Raw genomic sequence first — 11381 nt, 5'->3', positions numbered from 1 at the left:
AAACGTCTGTTTGTATTTTGGCCTGTGTGATTCTGCCCTTTTCGTGCAACCATCATGGAATTAAGCAAATTAACTGGACCAACAGGGATAATGTTTGATCCTATCCAACCAAAAAGACCTTGGCCTCATTCTATCAAACTGCATGACCAGAGATGTAGTACACTGCAGGTAAATATTGGATATACATTTGAAAGACGGAGACCGCTAATGGCCAGAAGGATTGTAAGATGGATGCCCGGTTGGCTAATTTTTCCATGAATTTGTAAGAATTAAGCTTCAGCTAAGGTTAGCTAACCTAAACTATTTGTTTAGTAATTTCAACTTTCCAGTACTTGCATTCATACTCTGTGATCCGTGTGCTGCTGTTGTATCAAGGCAGCGATTATTTGAGACACAAAGCCAGTAAATTGATCCTAAGTACAGCTTGCTAACGTGTCATGCTAACACACAGGAGGAGCAACAGCCACTACCTCGGCAACAACGGACAGAAATATATGACAGAAACGGCATTTGACTCTAAATGTACTCAATTTATGAAAGTCATTACTCTATACACTGAACAGTTACTGACGCCCAAATAGAATTTTCATAATTTCCTTTGCCTCTTGTACCACTAGGACCTGTACTCTCTTCCCCTCCTACTCCTTTCTCTGGCTCATCCTCTCCGCCTTCTGCCTCTCGTATCAACAGCATCTGATCAGCCCTCACTGGCTTCACTTGACACTAGTGAGGGCACTTCATAACTGGTATCTGCATCAGGCTGCGACAAGGAAGAACAGACTCTAAAATAGATGTGAAATGATTTATATGTAATCTGTTAAATTCATCATTATCGGAGTCTGGAAAGAAGTAACTCCAACTCCAACTCCAGTGTGTAGCCTACAGCAGTGGGCTTGTTTTCGGGATAACAGGGTTAGCTTTGGCTAATGTAAATAGCCAGCCCTGACAGATTATATAAAATTCCAAATGAGTTGGTTTATAATTTGCAATCAAATAGAAACACTGCAAACCTATAAATTAGCTGATCTACTTTTCTATTTATGTTACACTAGACGTCCCTTGCCATTGTTGAAGTTTAATGTTAAGCTTGTCTTGCGCTCACAGGTATTGGTTCAGTGTCTTCAACCTGGCAACCTGCATGACCTTTGAGTCTGGAGTGGAGGGGTAGGGGGGAGACAATGCTCTCCAATATTTGGAGTATGCAGTACCGATTGTAAACACTTGGGGGTCTGAACTACAGATAGCTCCTTTAAGATTTCAAGGCGATGTGCCTGACAATATGCTTTAAGACACTACAACAGACACAAGCATGCCTCACACTAGAGCGGTGTATTTACCTGCACCTACACACTCCAACTGACACTTTTATGTTTCATGATAAAAAAAAAAAAAAAACCTGGGCAAATAAAATCTCCGGAATTACTGATTTAATATTCGCCATGATAATTACCGTTCCATGCACATCTCCATCATGACGGTTTATTTATATGTGGTCATGAAAACTGAAACACGGGTCGAGACCTCTTAGAGTTTGGAATCACGGTAACCGATAATCTTGTGTCACTTTTATGGGCGCAATTATGTTTCTGACTTCCTTAGGGAGTGCAAAGAATGATATTGATAACTGCCCATTAATAAAGGATAACGTTTTTTCCCCACTCTACAAGGAATTGTCATAACAAAGTCATGATACAGGGGCTGTGACTGAGTTGCCAATATCTTATCCTAGAGCAAGGTTTCTCAAAATGACATCTTTGGGTAGGATGGATAGGCCTGTGAATGAAAACATTGGATATGTCAAATGATTTTGAAAGGTAAGCATTGTCATCTGTATCTCCTTGCTGTGAGAGATCCATGGAAATGAGAAAGGGGGAGAGAGAGAGAAGCGAAAAATAAAAGTTAGATAATAAAAGTAATTTTTATATGGCATATATGGCAAAATAAAAAATAAATGATCCGTAAATAATCGACCCAGTGCATACGGTATGGATTACAAGTCATCTCGAACCAATCCCTCATCAGGCAATCACTTAAGATCATGTCTAAGAGGATCACAGACTATCCGTCTCTGATGATATGGTGGAGCTCGGCTCTGTGTTAACTGACGATAGAGAGAGGCCTCGACACGATATGAGCCTGGCTGCACGAGATACCCAGATAGCGCCTATGAAGGGTGCTGAAACACTGCTCAAGTCATCATTTTTCTATTTCGGGGCGTGGGGTGGGGAGGGGTGGTGGTAGGGTATTTCTCTATTCTCTTTGTTACGTCCGCGGGTGATGCAAGGCAAGCCGAGGCACTATTCTATTGTGGCATTGGCTGGGCCTGCCTGGAAGGTTCTGAGGGATCAGTGACATGTGAGGTGCCATTACTTAACGTTGGGAGGCCATCCGCCAAATGGCAGCAGCCCCTAATTTAATCTACGGTTTCCTCGAAAAACAACCCATCTGTCTTGACGCTTCTCCAGCATCTAACAAAGTGCTTCATCAATTCTTTTCAAAACATGTGTCCGTCGATACAAGAGACATACTGATTTGCTTCGGGACTGTCTGCCATTAGTTATGATGTAAATCTATGTCCACTGTTATTGCCCGGCAGCAAAGTAAGCCTCGATCCTGCATTCTGTGTGTTGGTATGAGGGTGGGGAAAACACCCATTTATTTTGCCATTAAATGGGGCTCGGTAAACACCCTTCTGTTCGTTGTTTTAAAAACAAAAAAGGGAGAAAAAAAAATAGAAAAAAAATACATAATATGCGTTCACATAATGTAACTCTTATTGCTCACCATCGAATGGGCTTGGCTTCCCTCATAAACGTCAGTAGGCTTTGATTAATGGCACTATAAGAGGAAGATTGGAAGCCCAGGCACACTTTACTGTCTGAAAGATTAATCTCTGGGCATAGATTAAAGCGAGCGCGCGAAGAAAGGGGCTACTTCTCTCGCCGGGACTCTGCATCGACATTTGATGTATTTCCTTAAAAAATGAGAGAGAGAGAGAGAGAGAGAAAAGGGGAGAGAGGAGAGGGAGCGAGCGAGCGAGAGAGAGAGAATCATGGATCTTTCTCTTTTTCTTTACATGTGAGCAGAGGAGAAAGGAAAAGAGGAGTTAGCAGAGAGGAGAGCTGACTCTGATAGTTCCTACATGGGGTGCAGATGGTTGTCTCCCATTCAAGGCTTTAACAGAGAAGCTCTTGGCTGCGGGACAGGTGGCACTTTAAGTGTGGGTCGGTGGAGGGTATTGGTTATACATCTCTCTCTCTCTCTCCATATTCTCTCCTTCACCTGCTCTTTCCGGCATTCTCTCTCTTTCCGTCTTTACGCACACTTCCCTTTTTTCCCCAGTCTTAGATGTTGGTCGCCAACCACATTTGTCCTTATTTTCAAAACGGACGTTTATTTTGTTGTTATTTATTTTTTGCACTGTATAGAGGGATTGGAGGGAGGAATACAAAAATCAATATGGAAGACGGATGGGAGTGGAATGTTGAGGCCCTATGCTGCTGTCGGGGCCATGTGATTTATACACTAGCGTTTTTTTCCCCCTGTTGTTGTCCAAGTTCGTCCAAATGGCAGCTGATTTCTAATCCACATCTAAAAATTCCCTCAGACTTCACAGCAAACAGGGATGCCAAGTGTGAGTGTGCCCAGTGCCCTGTCAACCCATGTCAACTCCTAGTCAGGAAATATCACTTCATTGATGCTCTGTCTTTCACCATATCAGTAGACAAGGGAACTGGAAGCCAACCATTGCAATTCCAAAAAAGCTCTCCTGATCTAAAAGCATGAAAACAAAAAAAATAACAGAGCAAAACATAACAGAAACCATTTTTTTTTCTCATTTGAAATAAACAAACAGCCATGATGAATACCCACACTTATTTATATATTAATTTTTTCAATTAATGTGAAAAATGACTGGCGACCGACTTCGCCCCCAAGCAAAGTGCCGTAATGGCAGATCATTTAGGAGGTGAGAAGGAAAAAAATCCTCCATTATTGTAATTGCCACTCTGTCCATGCCCAGTGCCTGGATACGCATGGATGACTTCCAGGAGATACTGTTTAAGGTCCGATCTATTTGAATGTGTGTGTGTATGTGTGTGTGTGTGTGTGTGTGTGTGTGTGTGTGTGTGTGTGTGTGTGTGTGTGTGTGTGTGTGTGTGTGTGTGAGTGGGGGAGGGGGGGGGGGGGGGGGGTTAACAGATGCCGTATGGCATCCCTCCCTCATTCCGGCACCACCTGGGTTAGCTGAGCAATATGACGAGGATACAACCCGACGCGAGAGTGTGAGTCGTAGAATCGAAGCTTGCACTTGTGTGTCATGTCGACAGGGAAATGGCAGAGTCGGTACAAAACGGGAAGTAGTCAGCATTGATGAGAACTTGCTGTTACATGCATCTGGAATGCTTTTTGTCGTAACCTCTTATGAGGCCAGGACCAACATGGTCATGTATGTGTGTGCGTGTCGCTTATTCTGATTAATCAAGTTTGACACTCTTTCACAAACACACACACACACACACACACACACACACACACACACACACACACACACACACACTCACACACTCACACACAGATTCACACACCATCCCTATCCCGTTTATCCTGACATAAACTCTTGTAGTCCCGTCATGTTAGTCTAAAGCGCAGCCGTGTGTGTCCCTCGCCTGAGCAAGCTGGAGTGGGTTTGCGATTAGACATGAGCTATCTGCCCGTGACAGCTTAGTGAGGGCAGGTGAGGCCTGATGTACTCCGCTGTTGGTCCGCTACACTGCAGCGCCGAGAAGTTCGGGACTCGACTGCTGAGACGTTTGACAGGACCCTCCATCAGACTCCGGTCGTAAAAAAAAGAACGGATGAAAAGTTACCGCAACAGGCAGCCGGTCCATGTGAGGCACTCTGCGCTCCCGGGGAAGGGAGGAAAAGAAGGGGTAGGAATAGAAAGGGAGGGAATAATAAAGGGAGAAGGGGGGGGGGGGGCGAATGAATGAAAGCAGCTGACAACGTACCCACACACCTTGGCAGAGGTGCGCTCCACATGCGCCGCCCCCCTCCCAGGCAAATGATCTCCAGCGCCCCCTCCAGGCGGTAGCCCATGTTGCACGAGAAGGTGAGCGTGTCCCCGATGCCAAAGCTGTAGCCGTTGCGGCGGCCGTAAGGTGGCACTCCAGGGTCCTCGCACGGCTCCAGGTTATACTCTAAGATGAGGGTAAAGGTCAGAGTTCAAAGTTCACACTGATGAATGGAAATTACGTGGGTCTTGACAATTCTGTGTGGCTGTGCATTCTCATTCCAAATAAATGCCCACTTTATGATCTGTTTTGCCAGCAATTATTTATGATTTAGATTTTATACACATGATGAGTCTGAATCATGGCTATCTTGAGTATGAATCACATGTCGCATCTGACAAGCTGTTGGATATTCCAACAGTAATCAGCAGATGACAAAATTCTGTCATCTACAGTCTAAGCCTGGTTTCTGCACTTTCTGGATAGAGGGCTCAGACTAAAGGAACCATTCAGAACCCAATTACTACGTCTACATAGGTGCTGTGGGTGCAGTGGGTGTGAGTTGGTTGAGTGAGATAGAAAGTGGGTTGGTAGCTTGTTTGTGTTATATCAATAATTAACATTAGTAAAGTGCATGTTTGTCTTCTGCCTCATTTCATTTCATTTGATATTGTATATTTAATTATCATTAACCACTTTAATTTAGTAATTAGAACATTAAATATTACCAGAACAGATTTATGCCGGTAAAAAAACTAAACGGTTATCTTTATTTTAATGGGTCAAGTTGAATGCATTAAGAAACCCTTATTTTAAGTTATTACCAAGCATGGCAAGAATACCATCACATCGACACAGGTAATATCACACAAACACACCCACCCACCCCCACACACCGCTACAGTCTGCCAACCTGAGAAGGTGATGTTAAACCCAGCATAGGAGATGGAGAAGTCAGAGATGAAGCGGAGCTGGGCCTTGAAGTTGCCATAGAGGCCGGCGTTGATGTGCGAGGGCATCTCGGAGCCGGTGAGGCGGGCCAGGGGCTGGACGAAGCTGCCATTCTCTGTGATCAGCAGGTAGTCGTGGTGATCCTCCAGGTGGAAGGTGATGAAGGTGAATTGGACGCCTGTCGTGACAAGGCAAAAAGCGTGAGGGCCTCTGACTCAACGATACGGGTCAAGCCACCCACTGGACCGTGATGAAGTTATCTAATTAAACTCAAATGAGAGCTTAATCTGTCACATGGCGAAGTTAGAGAATAAAGAATCAAAAGTGGGGGAGGGGGAAATAAGAGTCTCGATGTGGTTTAATCTCCTTGCGCAAAAAAAGGTTAGGTCAGTAAAAATGAGACTAAGGATTTTATTTTTTATTTAAATTTTTTATGGAGTGAGATTGAGAGAAGTGTATTTCAATTCTGGTGTGATTATTCAGGGAAACATAATGATTTTCCATATTGAATATCTTAGCAGCCATGGGAAATTAAAATTCCGAAGGAACTTTCATTATTCCAAACCCCAAAGCTTGTATAATGATATTTCATAGACATGGGCAGCTTCTACACACCCACACCCACACCCACACCCACACCCACACCCACACACACACACACACACACACACACACACACACACAGCTGAATCTGCATTCACAGCAGTTTGTATCCTCAAACGACCCAAAATCGGACAGCCGACGGAACAACCCAAGTCGGCACTCTCTCCAGCTATCATTCTGTGTTCCCTCGTCGGCAAAATCGGCAAAAGCCGTGACGTTACCTCTCTGTCCTAATGAGATAATCTCAGCTGGCTTTAGGCTAAGAAGATACTCGATATATACAGTGCTGGGGGCAATATTGAGCCATGGTCCGATAATAAGCTAGGCTTTAGAAGTGTTTTACACGTTGCAATTACAGGAGAAATGTGCCGAGTAATTGCTGCTCGATGGCCGTGGGGATTAGCGTTAGAGCAGATAGCACCGCCAGGACCCCAGGAGCTGGATTTAGGGTTCACAGTGGGGTTGGCGCTTCACTTTCCAAGTGCTTACTTTTTTTGCAAGCGATACATCTTTTAATAAACAAGCCTTCTAACACCCATCACATTGAGCTGAGAGAGACAAGAACAACAAAAAAACAAGTTTTCCCCTCCCTTTCTCACTCCCTCCCAAACGTCCACCCTCTTCCTTTCTATCTTCTTTGTTTGGCAGGCTGTGGGATTCGCACATGTTTAATGAAACAGGGTTGTCTTCGGGGGATTGGGGGAACTGTGGCCGAATCCTGACCTCGAAGCTGGGATGAGGTCGGGGAGAGTTTGTGCTGCTGTCACATGGGGGACTGTTTATTTTAATTTTTGCTGCAAGAACAGAAACAGAAAAAGAAACAGAAGTGGAGCAGATGGGATGGGGATGGTTTGCGTTGCTCACCTTTGCCATGGCTGACCTCCACAGTCCATGTGCAGTTCAGGGAGCTGGGGTACATCTCGGGGTACCCTGGGGACAAGATGGTGCCGCCAGGGCCACGCACGTCACCCCCACACAGAGCTGCGGGGGACAAGAGCACAGAGAGAGAGAGAGAGAGAGAGAGAGAGAGAGAGAGAGAGAGAGAAAGAGAGGGAGGGAGAGAGAGAGAGAGAGAGAGAGAGAGAGAGAGAGAGAGAGAGATTGCTTAGTCATGCAAACTTAGGGGGAAACAGTCAAAGCATTCACACAGTATAACTCTGAGAACTCAGGGAATTATGAACAAAGATCTTACTCCTCTGCCTGTGATGTTTCAGACATGTCTGATCCCTAGCAAGTTGAATAAAGCAGTGAATGATGAATCATCCTTAATGACACTATGGCATTGTTAAACTAACATTTGAAGAACGACAGTTTCCCAAAAATGTCATACCAACATCGTACTATATAAGTTCGAACCAAGTTAGTAAGTAGTTCAAACTAACATGGTTAATGATGGAGTGGACCGTGGCCTGACACATCTGCATATTTTAATAAAGGCCAAGATACTGAGACCTCAAAAACAGGACTTTCCCTCCTGAACATGTTCACACTTGAGTCTGTTCATTATGTTTTCATCTATGTTGCATCTATGCTTATCTCTGTGTTTCAAGGCTTTTCTGGGTGGAGTGGGGGGCAGGGGGTGGACACAGAAGGGATGAGTGCCAAGGCCAAGATACTGAGACTTCAGATACCTCAATTTCATTCCCAAATTCCTAGGTCATCCAGCACACTAATTCATTCATATAGTCTTACCTCTTCAAATGGCTGTCTGCATTCAATACACTTTTATAGGCCTTTGTGTATTTACGTTGAACAGGTGTCTGTTTTGGTATTTACAAATAAACACGAGGTTGTTCTGTTGTTCTGTTGTCAGCTCTGGGGCTCCCCAAGCGGTCTCACCTGGGTAGTAATGGGTTTAAATCCAGCCTGAAGTAATTCTGTAGTTAGCATAATTATCATTAAGTCTATGTAAAGAATACTCCGTATTCCTCCTCTGCAATTGGAGACTGTTAATATTATACGCTACATATTATCAACAGAGAAGCAGAGGAGCAGCATGTCGCATTATTGCCTGCAGGTGTGTGACATCACCTCACATGCTTGTCTCTGCAAGTGGGCCTTTTAATCATGTGTTTTTTGCATAAGGCAATTATAAGTTGGGTCGCATGGTGGTTAACAGCGTCAAATATCAACCAGGAATGGGAATACATTTATGATGATTCATTTGGACACCCAAAACTAACAGTTGATGAACCATCAGTGAAGTATGTGGAGCTATGTTTCTTACCACAGGTCGAGAGCTGTACAGTAGTTCAACCTACACAACTTAAAGACCATTTTTTTTAAACGTTTGTGGAACTTTGGTTTTGGGAAACATCTGTGTCACTTAACGATGGTTAGTACTATGTAAGTAACTAATGTAGTTACCTCGATGGTTCAAACTTTGGTTTTAAAAATACCCTTGCATCGCAACTGCATGGTTCCACCTTTTGGGTAACGCACTCGAGTCCGAGACAGTGAATCAGCACATCAATAATTAATTTTATATCACTACTGAGCGGTAAGCACAATAATACAAAAAAAATGTCACATACCAATATCAGAATCCTGCACCAAAAAAAGATCTTAGAGCTTACTCTTTCAATGTCAGTTTTTTTTACTCCCCCCCTCTCTGTCTCACCTACTCAGAGTTTTTGCCGGTTTGTTCTCTACAAACATTAAAGGCAAAGTAAGAAAAAAACAAACAAACAAACAGAACTTGAGAGATTGTTTACCGTTCTGCTATAAACCTCTTCCATTTTTTTGAGGGCACTTTACTTCTGAAATTGCTTCTTTGATCACCGAAGGCTGAAGCAATCTGCCTGCCCTGTCTACACACACACTGCCATTTTCAAAGGTCTAGCTACCTTTTTTCTCTCTCTCCCTCTCTCTTTTCTCTTTCTCTCTTTTCTCCCCTAGCTATGTTTCAACAGTCGTTCCTATGGGGAAAGGCTGTCTCACTGTTCCGAACGACTGCCATCCAAACCCCAAATGCGTACTTTATGTGCTCAACATTTGGGAGGGTGGAGGTGTGGTGCGGTTGGTGTATGGGGGTGCTGCCACAGGATGACAGACCAGGCAGGTAAAAGGTAGCCCTTAGATGTGTAATCTCACAGGCAGATCAGTTCCTATCACCTGAAGCAGCCATCACAGCAAATTGCCTTCCTTGCTCCCCTCATGGGAACAGGCTAATGGCTAACACATTGAATGGCATTGTCTCACTTTGGCTAACTTTCCCAAAGAAAAAAAAAATTATAAAGAAGAGGAGAAAGAAGAGAGTGAGCGGAAATGAGTGTGGTGAAAATGTGGGATGAAAGGAAAAAATACTCTTGACAGATTGTGAGATGAAAAAGATAGCTATGGTGTCCCTTGTGGCAAATCAGTTTTTTTTTTTAAACCTGCAACCTTGTCTAAGACAAAGCCACAAAGAAAAGCAGGACTTTCCCTCCTGAACATGTTCACACATGAGTCTCTTCATCATTTTGTTGCATCTATGCTTTTCTCACTTTTGGTACCTTGTCTAGTATAGGCTTTAGCATGTTCAGTTTGTGTTTGTATGTTTTGGGGTTTTTAAAAAACCTGTTGTAAATAAATGTAGCTATTTTTATGGAAGCCACTGTCTCCTGCGTTGTGTGTTCATGCCTGCAACCCCATTCTACCAGGCTACATCCCAAAGGCTCGGGCCTTTCTCACAGAGCCTGTGTTGAGGATTTTCTGCCACACTTCTCCAATGACGTTAAACGGGACCCTAGAATCGCATCTCCATGGGCATGGCGATGGCACTCACCATCGCAGGTGGGGAGTGGGTGGCTCCACCAGTGGTTTTTCTCGCACACCAGTGGTTCCTCGTGGCTCAGCCGGTAGCCCGGGTCACAGCCGAATGACACCGTTGAGCCGATGGAGAAGTCCTGGCCGTAGCGCAGGCCATTCACAGGGATGCCAGGGTCGAGGCAGGAATAGGTATCCACAGTGACGCCTGAGTAGAAAACAAATATAAAACTAAACAAACAACATCACTAGGCCCTATGTACTCGCCTCAGATAACTACTCCAGCGCAATTTCCCAGCAGGAGCTTCTGCGTGTCAGCTCATCAGTTGGTGTTATTTAACCGTGCCCTCAGTGGCGAAAAAAATGAAGGCTTCAAACAACCCTTATTGCTGGCATAAATTACATACTGCGTTACACTTGTACAGCTCACCCGCTGGGCTTCAGCTAAGATTATGTGTGCTTTATCCACTCGTGTTATGCAGTAATGACACCACCCCGCCCCATCCCATCCCCACCCCACCCCAACACAACCCACCTCCTTCCATCCCCTTCCACTCCCTTGGCCATACTCACTCTCGTAGAGGATCTTGAAGCCGCTGTCGGAGCGGCTGTTGTCAGTGGTGAAGAGCATGTACAGGTGATTAGCGGTGCTGAACAGGAACTGAGGGACCTGGCTGCCGTTAAAGGAGCCAATCAGGGGAGACAGCAGATTGGGGCCGTCGTGCAGCTCCAGGAAATCGTAATTGATCTCCGTCTGAAATCTGAGGCCACATAAAAAAAGCGTGAAATGAAAGGGGTTTTGGAGGGAAGGAAGAGAGTGACAGAAAGAGAGAGAAGTGAGATAAAAAATGAAAAAAGGGAGAGAGCTTTGAATATGGCTGTAGGCGGTAGACGTGCGTGGAACCGCTCATTTCATCATCAAGGCCTCGCAAAAATCCCTTTAACCACAGTCTGCTCTCTGACTAATGGACATAAAAACTCTTTGAAGGCCACCAAAAACACACACACACACACACACACACACACACACACACACAGGGTGCTTCCCACGTGCTAAGGGGAACG

General features: G+C 44.6%; 1 protein-coding gene across 1 annotated transcript in view; it reads right to left on the bottom strand.

Annotated features, from left to right (window-relative positions):
* Positions 1–11381, bottom strand: part of csmd3b (CUB and Sushi multiple domains 3b) — a gene marked incomplete at its 3' end in the record, with an annotated part of 385413 nt that overhangs the window by 145814 nt on the left and 228218 nt on the right. Inside the window, exons 17-21 of the mRNA XM_080837924.1 lie at positions 10890–11077; positions 10336–10524; positions 7434–7550; positions 5929–6144; positions 5013–5201 (exon numbers count right to left, since the gene is read on the bottom strand). Coding sequence (XP_080694050.1) covers positions 5013–5201; positions 5929–6144; positions 7434–7550; positions 10336–10524; positions 10890–11077 — 899 coding nt within the window. The remainder of the gene's footprint in view (positions 1–5012; positions 5202–5928; positions 6145–7433; positions 7551–10335; positions 10525–10889; positions 11078–11381) is intronic.

The sequence above is a fragment of the Sprattus sprattus genome (genome assembly GCF_963457725.1).
Source record: "Sprattus sprattus genome assembly, chromosome: 4".
In the NCBI taxonomy this organism is placed as follows: Eukaryota; Metazoa; Chordata; class Actinopteri; order Clupeiformes; family Clupeidae; genus Sprattus; species Sprattus sprattus.
Note: the sequence above shows the minus strand (reverse complement) of the source record. Positions and strands in the feature narration are given on the sequence as shown.